Below are 17110 nucleotides of genomic sequence, written 5' to 3' on the forward strand. Positions count from 1 at the left end.
TAGGTACAAATTGTTCACATATGGTTTTTTTAATTATTATTATTGGCTATGTTCCACAGCACAGGGGGAAGGGAGAAGAGGGAGGAAGAAAAAAGTAGGAGGGAATTTGAAACTTACTGGTTGACCTCCCCACCATCTGTGATTGAATTTCTCTCGCCCTCGAAGACTGAAGCTGGCATCAAACACTGGGTCATACATCGAATTGCCAACAATCCCATGTGATTCAGGATAGAGTCCCTTTGTGCAAAAGTAGATTAATTAGTAAAACCCTAATGCACACAAATGCAGTGCTTCCTAGCCATCTGAAAGTACCACTAAATTATTTTAAAATAAGTGTCTTTGTAACTACATACCAGAAAAGATTTTTACTTTCAGATAAGCACATTTAAATCTGGCTGTAGTAATGAAAGCAGTAAGAGATTATTGAATTCTGCTAAAAAGAATAAAAAACTCCTGTTACTCAATACTTTCAAGTTTTTCACACTGTTTAAAAGTTAGTTTGAGGTCATCAAAGAAAAAGTATAAATGTATAAAAACAAGATCTGTTTGTACTTTCAGTTCTTATTTATGAATGCTCTTTCTGGACACAGTAATTCATTCTCTGGTTGCAAGAGTAACACTTCTCATTTCCATTTTATACTATTTTTATTGCCATGACTGCTTCTGTTAGATAAATTATTTCCAAGGAAAAAAAATTGAGGCAGGTCACGCAAAGCCATGGCCTTATTCCACAGTTTGTCCTGCAGTAAAAGCAATTCAGGGAGAAGACCAGAAAATTCCTTTCTCTGGGCCCTCTCCCCTCCCATCCTATTCTTTCTCCATATGCTCCAGTCTCATCCATTTAAACATTTGTGCAGTGGTTCCACAAAAGAAAAAGAAGGGGAAAAAATTGCAGCTGCAGGTGGAGAGTCCCTTCTGGCAGCTTTGGGAGCACTAGCAGTGTCACACAGGTGTGGGGACAGCCTGGCTGCCAGCCCTGCCTCCGCAGCACAGCGATGGCTCCTCTCTGTGCAGGGCCAGCACAGCGTCCAGACACTCAGCAGCTGCTCACTGCCCCACTGACTCGGGCTGCTCCAGCAGGGAAACAACTGCTGGTTGTATTCAGGGCAGCATTTCAGGGGTGGTTTTTTTTCCCCTAGGAAAACTTTGACCTGTAATTATGCAGCAGTACAAATAACTGCTAAAGCAGGCATAAGAAAGCATAGGAAAGCTGTGACAGTGTGTAATGGTGAGATATAATCCATTTCAAAATAAAAGAAAATACTTAAATACTTTTTCTTCAAAATGAAGAAAATACTTATCATAAATAATTACCAAAAAGGATGGACAATGAAGCAGTTATACATATATATGTTGTTTTGTTTTAAACCTTGCTTCCCATAACACACACTTCTACTCCAGTGCAACATTTTATCATTAAAAAATCATCCCCTACTTACAGTAGCAAGGGTGTACAAGTTGGGAAATGTTTTTGTAGGGTAAACAGGTCGCATGTAAGGAGAATGTGTTCCACAAGACCCTGAAAAATCAAATGCAAATGTGAGGAAGCAAAGCTCTTAGACATGGAAAACAAAATCAGAGAAAGTAATTTTTGTGAATCAAAATTATGCAGAAACCAGGTAAATTTTAACTAATTTAAATGAACTTTCTGCTGCTTATCAGCAGTCAGCAGTAAGGGCAGTAGTAAATCTACTTATCTATTCTTTGTATTTCACAACTTACAACTGAAATAATCCTTCCAGATGACTACAGAACCAGCTATATTCCCATAGACTGTTTTTGTTTCCTGAGCTAGTCTCCATCTGGAGTCATTGGAAGTGTCTTGTTAAGTAAAACAACATGAGAAAACACAGGTTTATTTTAAGTAATAAATACACCAAAGTCACAGTTTCACACTGGGCTTTGTGGCCTCAGCCCCCCATCATAGAATCATTCAGGCCGGAAAAGACTTTCAAGATCATTGAACCCAACCATAGTTGGCTACACAAATATGAGGGCCAGCACACACAGGGGAAAAAACCCCAACACATTTCAAGGGTACAGGCAGACAGACTACCACGCAATACAGAGAGGCTCAAGTATTCAGTGCACCCAGTCCTCCACAAACCCAAGGGGATGCCCATTCCCAGAAGGGTGAGTGCAGAGCATGTTTTCAGCCAGTTACCAGGCATCCAAGTGCAGCTTCTGCAGCCACTTATCCACACCTCTAACATTTCTGAGCCAAGTGGAAAGTTTTGTGGCACCTACCAAATAGCCTGTAAGCATGCATGATACATATAATGTACTAAAGATGAATTTCTTTGCTGACAAAAAGACATGAAGGTCACTGATTCTGAGCAGCATTTCCCAAAGCAGCAGCTGTGTAATGCATTATTCAGGGTGCTTTCAAGTCACCAGGGTGCTTTGATATCACCTAATATAAAGAGGACTTCTGCCATTTCATCTCCATGCTGACCCTTCTGTAGCTCAACAAACAATGAAAGCAATTGGGCTGCAGGAGACTGACTTTCATTTACTGACAGAAAATAGATGTACTCACTCAGTTTTTCAATATTGGGCATGACCTTGTTCCCTTTCTTCATATATGAAGCACGGAAACCATCAACAGAAAAGATGATCAAAGGAGGACGAACAAAGCTGAAGGCAAAAGCAGCAGGAATATAAAGCAGCACTTCAAAATTTTAGGTTTTTTTATTTCCACTTGCTCACTGAGCCTCTAGGAAATCCAGAAGTTCAGTTACTGTATAAACTATATACCTATAGTCTTTTACATACTTAACAGACCATTAGAAACTGATAATCCTCACACTTAGTAACCCAGTGCTCACTCACAGTCAGTGAAAGGGCTATATCCAACATAAAAGACATCTTCCCTGAGCTAAAAAGATATAACCCATAAAGGCAAATGCTTGTAGAAGGCGATGGAGAAGGAGATTTACCATGCACAAGTACCCAGTCCAGCACACAATCTCTAGTTGAAAACCACAAGTCTCACGACCATTGGTCTTTATCAAACAGAAGTGCGTGGAGTATTTGGAGCATGCTCTGTGAGGCACAGTTCATTCTAACATACTAAAGATGACAGGATTTCTTGTTACTTTATTACTTTTTGAATTTAGTAGTGCTACTGAAAGTCAAGTCCAAGCAGGTAGATATGCCCCATGGATGGACACACCTGGGCTTTTAATGTCATCTGCTGCAGCGGTTAGCAGCTGTCACTGTCACCGGGAGAAGCATCTCCAAGCTATCCTACTAACAGCACAGGCTAAGCTGCAACCCAACACAGCACCTGAGCAGATGCTTTCCTTTAGGGATAATAGTGAGATAAATGCTTTCAAAATTTACTTACTTTCTCCACGTTACTCATGTGCTCAAATTCCTCACTAAGTCTGTACCCCACTGCAGTTTAGAAATCCTTTCATTTAAGATTGTAATGCTAAAAGTACAAAATTCCACTTAAAAAAAAACAACCAAAAAATGGCCCAGACTGTGTTCATGTATGGCTTATTCTGAATTTTATTGAAAGCAGAACAACCTAGGCCTTCCCACTGACTTCAGAGGAGTCTGGCTACCTTCCCTGTGCATGTAAGTGAAGCAGGCAAACCCACCAGCAGGTGACTGAAGACCAAGAGTTCAAACCCAAATATCATCCACCACTACTCATCCAGCAGCACAAAGGCAAATGCATTACAATATTATGAGCCTAACTTTAGTAATTATGAAGCCCAGGAAAGAATCCAACTCACAGTTATTCAGCCTGCATGACAGAGCCAGTGCAGAAATGTGATGGGCAGAGGTCCGAGGCAGAGCTGTGGACCACTGGCTTCCTGTATTTGCCTTTCCAGATGCAACCAAAGCACTTACCCTGCTGGACATTCAGGAGCCTTTATCTCCTCACAGTCATCATCCACCCAGTGGGTTTCTCCTACCAGAAAAGTCACATTGGAGTTTAAAAAAAACAAAAAATACAAAATCTGTGGATACAGCTACAGGTTTCACAGAAAATATACATAAAAAAATAAAGTCTAGTTCCAGTTAATGGACTGAATAGTCATACTTCCCATGAATAATGAGAATGTCTTTTCACAAAGCTGAACAAGTGATCTGGTTATATTCTATTCAACAAAAATAGCCAAACTAGCACTTCTACAACCAGCTCTTAAAACTGGAGTTAAAAGTGTCCTTTTGACCGCAGGAGACAGTGGTAACGCTTTAGACACAGTGGTCATCTATTTTAATTTTTTTTATTTTTGATCTGTCAAAAACAGGTAGTGCTGCTTCTGGCTGTGAATTCCCACCCTCCTACCATCAGTGCTGATGGCTCCATGAGCTAATTCAGCTGGCTAAAGGTACAAAACAAAATTCATTCTGGGGAAGAAAAACAACTCTAAATAGTTTCCAGCTGGCTTAGAGAGGTGATCAGCTCATGGATCAGGTGAGACTCAAGCTAAAAAAAGCATTAAATACTCTTTCAGAACTACATTAGTTAAAATTACTTTGTGTAATCAACTACTTTCTTAAGGTTTCCACTGCTGAATGTTGTCTATAGAGTGGCTCATGACTTGCATTTTTACAGATCAATTGAATAAACCAAATTATTAACTAACAACCCTACTTTCTGAACCTGGCACTATTAAAGGAACTGCAATTCAATTAAAAGAACAAAACAAAAAAACATCATAGAAAAGACCTGCAGGAAAAGTGTGCTGCAGCAATTCCAACTGACCATGACAGGAGGTGGACGGACAATTTCCAAGGGAAAAAAAAACCCAACGCACTATCCTCAGATGGGTAAAGGCACGAATAGAAAGGAAACACTGTTCTCACATAAAGCTTGGTCATGTCAGAGTTCCAGGGTTGTTGAGATAGTTTGTTATTATCCAGTTAAATTAAGATTATGTATAATGAAGCTAGAGATGTATGAATTCCTCTGTCTTGACCCTTGTGAGAGGAAGCTCACGAAAAAGGCAGGAACTGGAAACTATACCATTATTTAAGTGGTCTCTGCTTCTGGTTTCTTTGAAAGGGGAAGGACAATCTACAGTGATTTGTTGAAAAATACACACTCCATTTGGATTCCCAACAACAAAACCCAAGTAAATAAAAAGGCCCATTTTCAGTGTATGGATGGGTCTAGACTATTGTAATTTTTTGAACACATGCATTTGTACAAAATGGTGAAACAATTTCAAGCTGTAACCATTGCCCCCGCAAAGTTAATGAATGAAAAAAACCCTAAGAACTAGGTGGGATACAAAAGCAAAAACCTGTAGAGCTCATTACCAAGGACCAGAAGACCAACTGTCAATGGCAGACACACTAGACAGGCATCCACGCTCTGAAAGAGCAGAGCAGTGGATGACAATAAAGTCCTCAAAGACCATCCACCCACCAGGCAGTGTGGGCTGTTCTGCAGCCATGGTGTGTCACAGTCATCTGAAGCCCATGACCACCCACCTGCAAGTAACAGCTCTCGCATTCTTGCAACTCCTCTTCCACAAGAAACAAAGCCTACAGATATTAGACCAAGTAGTTTGAGCAGGATCTTTTGTGGTGGGGGTGGAGAGGGGTCTTTGGGACAGAGCTAACATATCTAGGAATGCTCCTTTCCTTCTGGGATCATTAGATAACCCTGCACTCACTGTGATGCAGAAAAACGCATCTGAACACTTCATAGCTTTGCTTTAAACTCTTCTTCATCCACCTCCACCTCTTCCTACCACTACCTCTACAGGCAAAGATAACATCCTCCAACATATTATTTACCTCTGCCCAGAAATTTACAAATGCAACTACCCACTTCCCCCACCTCCTAAAAAAAAAAAAAAAGAAAAAAAATCAAAGCAAAACAAGAAGAGGTCCTCTTTTAGATGAAAACTTTTTACCATGCCTTTTATTGGGTTTGGAAAGATAAGAGGTAGAAAGACCAAAGACCTACCTTTGCAAACGACTTGATAATTAGTACAACAATCTCCTCTACTTAAGCAGTCTTCAGAGCAGTGACAAGCATTGTCATCATTCCTGGTTTCTCCACAGCGATCTTTGGTACACTCCCAGCCCCGAGCTAAAATATTCACAATGTAAGCAAGAATGAGAGATTGCAATCAAAACAAAAACTATTCATTCACGCTAATGAATGAATACACTCTAGTCGTTAAAGTAGGTATGTCAACCAGAAATAAAAGGACCCTTGTCACTTGCAAGTGCATGAGGGCTCCTCCAACTCCTCCACAAACAGTATTTCTGATACCCTCAGATGTTGTATTCCAGGCTTTGTACAATCTCAATGCCAGAAAAAGTGTGGAAAGGAAAAGACAAAAATGGATTTTCACGGATAAGCGGTGGAACCTAAAACACAAATTAAGAATTCTGGTCTTTCTTGGGAAATCTTTGCTTTTCCTCTCAATTACTACAGTCCTCTGTTCAAAGTATGAAAGTAGAGAAGAGAGACTACACCGATGCAAAGTGATGCCTTACTCCCCACCATCAGTTCCTCACCCATAGCGCAGATCCATCACCAACCTCAAAGATAGGAAAATACAAGAGCTGTTCTTCAGAAAAAAGCATGGCATGGTCGCTGTGAGAACTCCATCTCCTCTCATCTTGCAAGTAAATTTAAGGCCTGGCCTGTCTAAATGAGGGGCTCGCTCAAGGGTAGTACATTGCTTTGGAACAGGGCCAATGGTTTTAAACATATGGTTTTCCACAATAAGGCCCACAGAAGAAACTAAAAATCACTTTAGACAACATGCACCCAGTAAAAAAACCACACATCAGAGCAATGTCTTTTATCCCCTTTCTGCTTCATTCGGGGCTTTTTTCTAAAAGTGTGTAATATTTACAGATCACACATGTGATAATTGCCTGAATAAATGCCTGTGGGAGTATATGACCACTGGCACAACAGCCCCAGGGGCTATACAGGTATCCATATGCATATGTGAACATATGTGTCTGCTGTGGACAGGAGGGTGAGGAACTGAAATTCTGCCCTTTGGTAGCAGATATCACGCTGAAAGTCCTCAAAAAGAGCTTCTCATTCTGCAGCCATTTACAGCAAGGGCAGATTCAGAATTCAGAAATTTTTGGCCTGGGACCAGACTTGTTTTTCGTATAGATTAGCTCACTCTTTCTTGGTACGAATCTATGAAAATTATATAATCATAAACAGAACTGAGGAAGTCGAGACTTTCAAGCATGGCATATCCATGGGCACTGATATTTTTAATCATTACACTTTTCTTCTGGCTGCTTATTAAGTATAACACTTCAATAAAGCAAGAACAACTTCAATGGCAAAAATAAAAGGCACCTGTGTCAACTCTGACCACTGTGCAAACACTGAAGCAGATGAGTACAACTAATAATTTAAATGCACTATGCTAAGAAGTAAAACATAACTCTTGTCCCTCTTTGAAGTTTTCCTTGCCCATGACTCATGGGAAAAAAAAGCCAAAACCAGAAAGTGAACCTATTGCTATATTTCCATCCCCCAGGGTCCAACGAATTGAAGTCAAATGTTTCTACCAGTGCAGTAATATGCATCCTAAAACCTGGAAATCAGGGTCTGGGGCATGGGTAGCAAGCACTGGCTGTCCTCTGCTCCAAGAGGACCCATACCCCTTCAGTGATCCCAGCTTCCAAGGCACCCTCTCAAGTGAGCTTGAGCTGTTCCAATATTAAGTTAGCAGCTGTGATGAAAAAGGATGGTTGACACAAAATGACTAATGTCCAGTTTTTACCACAGCTTTTGATTGTAAGCTAGAGGTCAGATGGGTGCCTGAACACTGATTATTGCTTTTAACTTAGTGTCAGAAGATCTGCTTTTCAGTGTGGTATGAAGAGTACCCTGCTTTTTCTGCTCCCCACAGTAAGGAGCAATAGGTGCACATTCCTGCTGCTCCTTGCAAGGAAACATGGGCTGCATTTTGGGCTGAGCTGAGCCTGCCCAGCCAAGGCAAGGCGAGGAAGAGATGCAGGTTATGCCAAGGAGTGCTGGTTTATCAAGCAGGTCCTGACCACTGGCAGAACCCTCGTGTCAGCAGGGCCTGGCAGTGCAGGACAGGAGACCCATCATACCTGTCTTTAAGCACAGCTCATCAAAGTCGAAGCAGCAGCTGTTGTAGCTCTTGCACAGGTTGTCACAGCGGCAGCCAGGAGGCTCTGCCTCTTGAAGTTCAAAGCATCTGTTTTTGCAGGAGCCAGAGGTATTGATCCAAGGGGAATCTGACAGGACTGTGAGGAACAAGAAACAGGGCAACATCTGTCAGACTGGCAAGCGATGGGACAGGCAGCTCAGCCCTGAGCCACTCGAATGAGCAAGACCTTGGATGCTAGCTCTGGGAAAGGGAAGGGAGAGCAGAAGAACTGCTTCAAGAAACAAAACAAAAAAAGAACAAATTCAAAAAAAATTGTTCTTTCAGGGAAAATAAGAGGAAGCAGCATGCTGTGATAACATCCTGCAAAGAAACAGCCTTGGCTTTACCTCTGTAACAATCAAGAGATCATTAGCAGAAATGAAGTCTCCAAGGCCCCATTCCAGGAGCTGTAGCTATTCCACAGAAGCAGGCCTTTGTTTTCAGAAACCAAGTGACATTTTCATGGCTGGCTGGACAGTTTACATAGGAAAGGACTCCAATTAATCTACATGCAGACAGCAGGACTTGGTCTGCTACACTGGAAGGTGTCAAATCAATGTGAAGTGTGAAAGAAAACTTTAAAATGCCCTATAAATTAATGGAGAAATAAAGCAAGGCTTTTTGAATGCCTTCTGCAAAGCACGAAATTATAAAAAAAATTAAAAATACAGAAGTAGTTAATAAATCAATAATTATTATGTATATAAGTAAATGAAAGGCTGTCAGTCTGCAAACCATGAATAATGTATTAGACTTCAATAATTTATTTATTAGTAAGGGCCCTTAATATCAAAGCTGATATATGTCTGCTCTTTTCTCAAAACTTACTATTTTATACACTTTATATATTTTAAAAGTTTTTCTTGTAGGAGAATCCTACATAACAGCTTATATGAAGCAGGAAAATTGTGTGCTGTTCTCTAGGCTTAATTGTATTTTATGAAATAAACTAAGGAATGTATGTTATCCTGTAAATATAGAGGTGTTCCAAGGAAAATTTCACAATGCCTTTTGTTCCTTGAGAGACCTATTAACATTAAGTATTTGAAATTGTCTTGTGTTTTGTTTCCTTTTAGGCCATGGTTTGGTTTGGGTTTGGCAAACCTCAACACGATTACCAGTATGACTTTTAGAGGACTGACGCAATGGCACTTTTGGGAAATAGTTGCTCTGATATTTTCTTATGTATTTTTCCCCCTACACTTTTACATAGCTGAGAGTTTAGTTTCCACATAAATTGAAGGGAAATATCTTCCCAAATAAGATGGCATTAACTGAACACTGTGAGAATGGATGGAAAAGATGATGAAAGGGGAGTTTGGAGGTGACATTGGAGCAGCTGATGTCTCACCACCTCTCATCCCATGCACTACTGCTCCACCACTTCCCTTGGAGTGGCACTGCCTGGACACCAGCACAAACCACTTCAGGGAGTAAACCTGTCAGAAAAGCAGTGCTACTGCAAGATCATAGGTTTGAAACCCAAATGTACCACGGTTGCAGTTGTGGCTCATAGCAGGTTCAAGGCACACTCCTATAACTGCTGGAAAAGGTAGTAGCAGACAACTCCATCCTTCTGCCTTTGGGGGGTTTTATTTCGATCAGGTCAGCAGTGCTCAGGGTGAGTAACATCCTACACACAGTGAAGTTTCACTCTATAGGTATGTACCCTTCAAGAATGCTCTTAGTGAGCCATTAGTATTTTGGCCACCTGAAATTCCAAGGAGATAGAGTGTGCATTTATGCTGGCAATACACAGATTAGTATTTGCTTACATGAGTAGGTCACAAAGCTATGCTAGAAATCAACCACATGAGAATTATTTCAAATCATGTTAACACTCAAATTTTTAGAGCTATGAAGCTGTGGTCTTTATTTTTGATGACAGCTCTTTCCTATCAAATGCTTCTGAAAGTCTACTACCAAAAAATATTTTCATGCTATTGAATCTCTTCCACTACTTTCTTTTTTGTAAGGTAGGTAATACATAATCAGAGATCCAGTAAGCTGCAAATCAAAGGTATTAGAAACTTGAAGGTATTACATACCAGCATATAAACCCTACCCTGGACATCACCCTTTTCATTTCAAAGGGCTGAGAGGGAGACCTTTTCAGAAGGCCCAAAAAAAACCCAAACCAACACATCAACATGTGTTTAGGAAAGAGAAGGTGTAAATCTGACTGGAGATTACGTAAGAGATGTTAACTGCAGCTTTAGGAATGCCTAGAGCTTTACCTGTTGTAAAGAGCAGCTCATCTGTACCAGGAAACCACCCACACAGAAGCTGTGCAATCTCAGAGCTTGAAGATTTTGAAGAAGGGCTAGGGATTTAGAAGATCTGTCAGAAGTACTTCTGTAACAACTGACCTGGTTGTGGGATATGAAGGTCTACATGGCTGTTCAAAATCCCTTCTAGCTCCATCTTCTATAACTGCAAGTAGGGTTTCCATTTCACGTAAGAAAGGTTTAGCCCACCTACCTTGTCTAATTTTTTCACATCTCTTGACAACCTCATTAGTGATGTAGCAAATTATCCCAAGTCACTTAGCAAATTCAAGTCACACGTCCTGAGTCAATGCAGGACACTTTCCATATCGCAGCACAAAAGAGAACTTGCTGAATTTCTCCAATTACATTAAGATCACTCCTTTGTTTCTCATGCTTGACCTTGCCTTTGCAGCCAGACCATGATTTTCAGGTCATGCACAATGGCATGGCACAGGTACTGTGCATGCAAAATAGTTTGAAAATATGTCATCAGGAGCTCTCTCTCTGGTGAGCACTTTCAAATTAACAGAAAGCCCTATATAGAGCAAACATAGTTTAAAATGCTTTTCAAAATTCCTGCATCCCTCCACAGCTCCTGCAGTCAGATGGTGCAGCAGGCACAAGGACCTCAGCCTGAAGATCCTTCCTTCAGTATCTCATACATAAAGCTTTTCACACTGTATTCCATACATTTCTTTTATTGCCACTGAGTTCAAAACAGCCATCTAATTGTCTTCTGTGTCATAGGTTAGAGAGCAAAGCTAAATAGGGCAATAGTACCTTTGTGATTCAGTTCAAGGAAGCTGTTACATTTCCATTTTAAAGGTGTTTTATTTACCTTAGAAAGTGCCATATCGAACTATTTCTTTTGATTCCATCTGATTAAAAGGTTTAAAAATAATGAAATCAATTTATTTACAGTAGTGTTCAAAACAGGACTACACAATATAGACATGCTTACAGAGTCATTATAAGAAGGAGATTACCAAGTAAAAATTTGCCATTTTGGCTCCCATATGGAACAACCAAATACTTAAACAAAACATGTGGAGTGCTAGTTCTGCTAGATGATACTTCTATTATGAACTTGCTTTTCATTTTTGCAATGAGTGAAATCCAAATGGAAAGTCAGAGAAGGGAAAAATACAAGTGTTCCAACAGAAGAAAAGCATTACTCCATTTTTAATTGCGCGCTTAAAACTACAGTGAGAAGAGAGAAAAACTACAATATTTCTCCTTCCAAAGCATTACATTATGCTACTGTGATCAAGAACCATGCTTCAAGAAATTACTAAGGCCATTTTCCCCTGAAAGTGCTTTAAAAGATGGCTATGAAAATTCATAAAGCAAGTAACTTACAAAGGCAACGTTAAGGAAAAATGCAAGCTTTGATTCTCTATTGCATCTTAAAATTTTGAGTAAAAATTTATTTCAATTAAATAATTTGTTGGGTACAAATATTCAACATCTTAAGTGTATAAAGACATACATCTGTACACTGTAAAAAGAGAACAAGAAGGGGTGTTTTAGCCACTGTGGTGGTACTTTGGAGTGCATTTGCAAGGGACTAGGAAAAAAAAATTATGTTTTTGGCTCACAGCAGAGTTCCATGCTAGATGAAAATGAAAATTTGCTTACAGTCATGGCATGCTTCTGGAGAAATAACAAACTGGCTTCTACAATAATGCTTGGTAAAGAAAGTGTTTTGCCATTATAAAATAATTAATTCTCAACATCAAGGTGCTTGAGAGCAAAGAAGCTAAAGAACAGAGAAGTTGAAAAAGAATTTATACCAATTTTTTTGTGCATATTTCATTGGACTTCTTCTCTTCTAATGTAGTATAATTGGAAGTCATACAATTAAGAGTGACTAAGGTTCTTTGATCACAGTGCTTTCAGTTTGCTAAAACTCCATACATCTCCAGTTTAACTTTTTGCTGTCTATACTTGACTGTGACTATACTCCTTTGTTTTGCTATCTTTTTTTTTTTTCTCCTGCAATAAAAATAACCAAGCTACATGAACACAGAATGGACAAAATTCTCCATTACTTTGTCTCTCATTATTGCACCCTTGACTGGATTATTTCAATGCCAGGTGCTGGGTCAGTCCCACCTGTAAACAAATTTTCAATAGATTTCCAAAAATACCCCATCTCCTGCCCTTTTCAAGAGATCCTGCGTTTCTTCCTACTTTTGTAGTAGGAATGCTGAGCTAATCCTCCTGCTATTGGAAGGAGCACACAGGTACTGCTCTCAGCCCTGGAGGTGTTGAACAGTGCTGGCTGGCTCAGCAGAGTTGGCACCGATCAGCTGCCATGGAACCCCCAATATCAGACCTCTGGGTCTTCACTAAAAACCAGCTGAGCCCTGCCCTAGACAGTCACCAGTGAAAGCAAAGCAACTGGCACTCAGGTGTTGAACATTTGAAATGCAAATCCTTCCCATCCCTATTACACACACTACATACACATCTGTTCTACAGTTAGCATCTTAGAAGATTTTTAGAAATTATTTTTCAAGCAATTTTTCTTCTACTGCTATAAAGATCAAAAGCAACAGCCAATATCTTCCTCATTACCTAAAATGCCTCTACTCAGTGACCAGCAGCCCAGGTCGTGGCTGTGATTAGACACCAATTCCTCAAAGAGCGAGGACAGAAGAACACAGATACATTACCAGGAACACAAGAAACTCTGGCCATGGCAAACAATTTTATAATTAAACCTCAAAGGCTATCATTACAGACAGGCACTGCAAATGAAACCCTTTCACTTCAGTTATGTTAACCAGCTCTAAGTCAATGACCACAAGTTTCCTTTCTCCTGCCAAAGGAACAGAGACACAACTCAAGCCTGCCTTTTCTTGAATAAAAAAAGACTAGTCTGGTTTATACATTTTTCCATTTGGACTATGCTTGAGCTCACAGAACCCCTATACTGCCCCACAACACAAATAACAGTTCCTCCTGTGGCATATTCTTGCTGTCTTCCAAAGAATAAAAGTAGTAGGCATAAGAAAAGCAGAGGACTCGGTGACAGCACATCTGCACGAACACCTGCTCTCCTCTCCCAGCCCTCTCCGCCGTCAGATGTCTGCCGACTACTGTTCACAAACCAGCATGACCTCAGGAGCCACAGAAATCCCAAAAGCTTTTCTCACCAGTGCCTCTTGAAAGCATTAATCAAGTTTCTAGAAACCGCTTCAATGCTACCAAAATAAATCCACCACCCTTAAAGCCATCAGGGAGTTTCCCTTAGTGCTAGAAGGAAGCCATGCAGAGTACAAAATACAGCAAACACTTCAAGAGCTGAGGAGACCAGTCTCTGTGAGACTGGCAGTGCTCAGTCCTAAAATAAGCTAAATTTTCCACAGTCACATGCACAAAGAGCAAAAGTTTAAGTAAATAGGAGACCTATAGGTGAGTCCCAAAGGTCAACTGACTCAAGCTCAGCGAGTTATTTATTCTTTTCTATATCCTAGAGGGAAAAGGAACAAGCAAAGTACTGTTACAGAGCAGGAATGGTTTCTAACCGCAGTCTATAACATAAGGGTATATGGTGATGTACAATTTATGTCCGTTACTGTACCTGAGACCGGGCCCTCATCCCATTCTTCAGATCTCCTAAACCGATTTGTTGTAAATCCCATGCAGACATTTACTCCAAAGGCAAAAGCAAATAAGGATATAACCTGCAAAAGTAAAACAGCAAAGTAAGCAAACTGTACAAGAAGCAGGACTTTTGCACTAAGAGCATAATGCATAAAGGGCAGAGATGGTCCTCAGTACATTGGAGCTGCCTAGCACTGCAGTTCCCATCACTGGAGCAGCAGCTGACAGCGTCACCGTTGGAGAGTAACACAAACCAGAAGGGGTTTATGAATAAAACATCTCTTTCTGGAGCTGAAACGCTCCTTTTTGTAGGAACTTATTCAGGAGAGACGGGCTACTCCTCCTCTAAAAGCAAACACACTCCTCTCCTCTCCTACCTGGTGCGAGTGGACGCAGCCCTGCTTAGCCATACCAGGGAATTCTTGAAAAGCCTGCGCCGCACTGTCGCCTTTTTTTTATAGTGAGCGCAGAGCTCTGTTTGCTCGGGGAGTTCAGGCTATTAGCTACGAGTAATCCCACCTGGTGAGGTTGACAGGCTCGTGTGATTTGTCCAGGGGGTGATTTCATCATGTTTCACTCACAAATCGCAGCTCCGAGTGCAAGAAGCTCCAGGCATCATCGCTCGCTGCGCCCTCCCCCCAGACGCACACCCGCGCGCTTTTATGTGGTTTCCTCTGGCAGAGCCGGGCTCGCTTGTGCCGCTGCGGCCAAGAGCTGTTCCTGCTCGTTTTATTCTCCTCACAAAAGTAACATGCTTAAAAGAGAAACCAAATGCGGCTCCATCTGGCTCAGAGAAGAAGCGGGGGGAAGCTCGCTGGGGGCTGCGCAGTGCAGATCTGCCGCTGCCACCCCCAAAAGCGGCGCGGCCGCTGTCAGGTGTGGCGGCCCGAGAGGCCCGGCCCGGGGCGCGCCGCCGCCGCTGCCCCCGCACGGCCGGGCGGGTCTGGGGAGCGCCCGGCTCCTTCTCCGCGGGCTCCCCAAGCTCCTCTGCTGGGCTGCCGAGCAGAGGCCTCTCGAAACTGGGGACCCCTTCAGAGCGGGGGGCAGGGGGACATTTTTCAACCGTGTTCTCCCGTGCTGCTGTGGCAGGGCAAGGCTCGTATCGATGGAAACACAAGCAGTTTCATCTGAATAGCTGGAAACCCCAGACTTCCAGAAAGGAAGGGAAATTACACGTCCCCTCTGCCCCACATTTCCCTATTTTCATCAACAACAGAAAGCTTGGCTGTTTGGATAAGCACTTTTATTTACAAAGCAAATGATAATGCTGAACAGAATTACGGTTCAAATCACTGGCTTAAATATTTTTTGCCAAGGCAAATTATTTACCGCTGTAGTTTGCCACTTTTTTTTCTCCGATGAAAGCTTCTTTCATGAAAGTGTTTACTAACAATTACATTTAAAGGGACAGAGTCAGGGTTTGTAAGCCCTCGGGTGGACTGAGCTTCCCTTGGGACCTGTCCCATATTCTATACTGGCATTGAAAGACACAGTACAGTTTTCTTTAAAATATTTTGCAGTATTAAACACATACAATTTTGAACTTTGTTTACAGGTAACTTTTACCTGCTGAAATAACTCCCCCACCGTGTAGCTTTATAGGACAGAGTCTAAAAATCCCTTCTCTTTGCAGCCCAAGTGTCAGCCTGCCAGCCTTTGCTAGGACCTGATCCTTTTTTATGCAGGTTCTTAACCGAAAGTGGCTCCATTGTGCAGCTGCAACTTTGCATTGCAAGGCTCAAGGCAATGTAATTAGCTTGAAAATTCCTACATGAGGACATTGCATTCATTTTCCTTGCACAAACTGAAACTATGTACTCAAGACCCATCTTCTAACGTTCACTTTATCACTAGCTGGGCTGAAAACAAAGAAAAAAAAAAAAAAGAAAAAAAAAAAAGGTTGCAATGGGCTCTATTTTTTCTAGCAAAAGGCTGTGTGTAAAGGTCTAAAGAAAAGTAATCATCAAAGGTTTTACCAGCTCTTCCTATAAAATTCTTTGCCCTTAGCCTCTGGTATATCCTGTGGTTAAACAACTTCATCCCCAAACACTAGTTAAGTACAGCAGCGTGTGACCACAGCAGAAGGGAAACCTAAAGTGTCGCAAATGAAACTGCTCAACGGTGCTGCCTATGTATCTTAACTAATGGAGCTCATGGTTTCAGAGCAAAATATGGGAATCAGCAGTTCCAAGCTCTCCTCCAGGCTAGGACCTTCGGATCACCAAGGGACTTAGGCAAAACACGCCAGACTTTTCAAATCAGGTAGCCAATTTTGTGTAGTCAAACCAATACATGAAGTCTCTGAGATGCTCTCAATTTCAGAGCCTTTGATGTTCCTGCATATCTTCCTAACACACAGGTCCTCAGTTTTTTTTGAAAGTTCCTACAAATGCTAAAAATGGCCATTCAGGAAAAAAAAAACCTTAACAAAGAAAACAAAAAAAATGCAGCATTATGAAAGACTTCTACCGATTTAAACATACATGTTTCATTCTTCCATTCATTTAATATCTCTGGAGCTTGTAAACTTCACAATTTCACATAAATGGAAGAGCTTATGTTTCCTAGTCCATGTTACAAGTATATTAAATTATTTAAGCTCATTTGTAATGTCCTTTAGAACTATAGATGATGACTCTGAAATAGCTAATCTTTTTCATCTGTGTTATGTAAGACATTTTCTAGTAGCTCTGAACTGAACACAGTCAGATGCACAATGTTCTTTTTGTCACATGGATTGTGCCTGAAGCTATCCCACAGATTCAAAAGGAACTTATTAGCATAAACAAGGCCTAATGATTTTGTTCAGGAAAAATTTCACTGTTGGATCACTGGCAACTAATTTTTCAGCAACTAATTGCCATTTTACTAATCAGAAAAGACTAAAGCTGAAATAATGTATTCCTGGCCCACGAATTCAGCAATTCAGTGGAAGTTTTAAGGCTTAAATGAAACACGTTAAAAAGGAATTTTAACTAGATCATCAGAATATGAAATGCCTCTTTCTCAGTTTTTGTGAATAAAAATTGTCCTTTGACTTGTCAGGCTTTTATGATTACAGTGATTGTTTAACACGGGATGCAAAGCTTA

The 17110-nt window shown here is 41.0% G+C and overlaps 1 protein-coding gene across 1 annotated transcript in view; it reads right to left on the reverse strand.

Annotated features, from left to right (window-relative positions):
* The window catches only part of ENPP2 (ectonucleotide pyrophosphatase/phosphodiesterase 2), a 71954-nt gene that overhangs the window by 42093 nt on the left and 12751 nt on the right, over window positions 1-17110 (reverse strand). Inside the window, 7 exon segments of the mRNA XM_041407532.1 lie at window positions 118-237; window positions 1440-1519; window positions 2540-2637; window positions 3865-3925; window positions 5939-6064; window positions 8080-8235; window positions 13998-14100. Coding sequence (XP_041263466.1) covers window positions 118-237; window positions 1440-1519; window positions 2540-2637; window positions 3865-3925; window positions 5939-6064; window positions 8080-8235; window positions 13998-14100 — 744 coding nt within the window.

This window comes from Onychostruthus taczanowskii, unplaced genomic scaffold (genome assembly GCF_017590055.1).
Source record: "Onychostruthus taczanowskii isolate IOZ18803 unplaced genomic scaffold, ASM1759005v1 scaffold27, whole genome shotgun sequence".
Lineage (NCBI taxonomy): Eukaryota > Metazoa > Chordata > Aves > Passeriformes > Passeridae > Onychostruthus > Onychostruthus taczanowskii.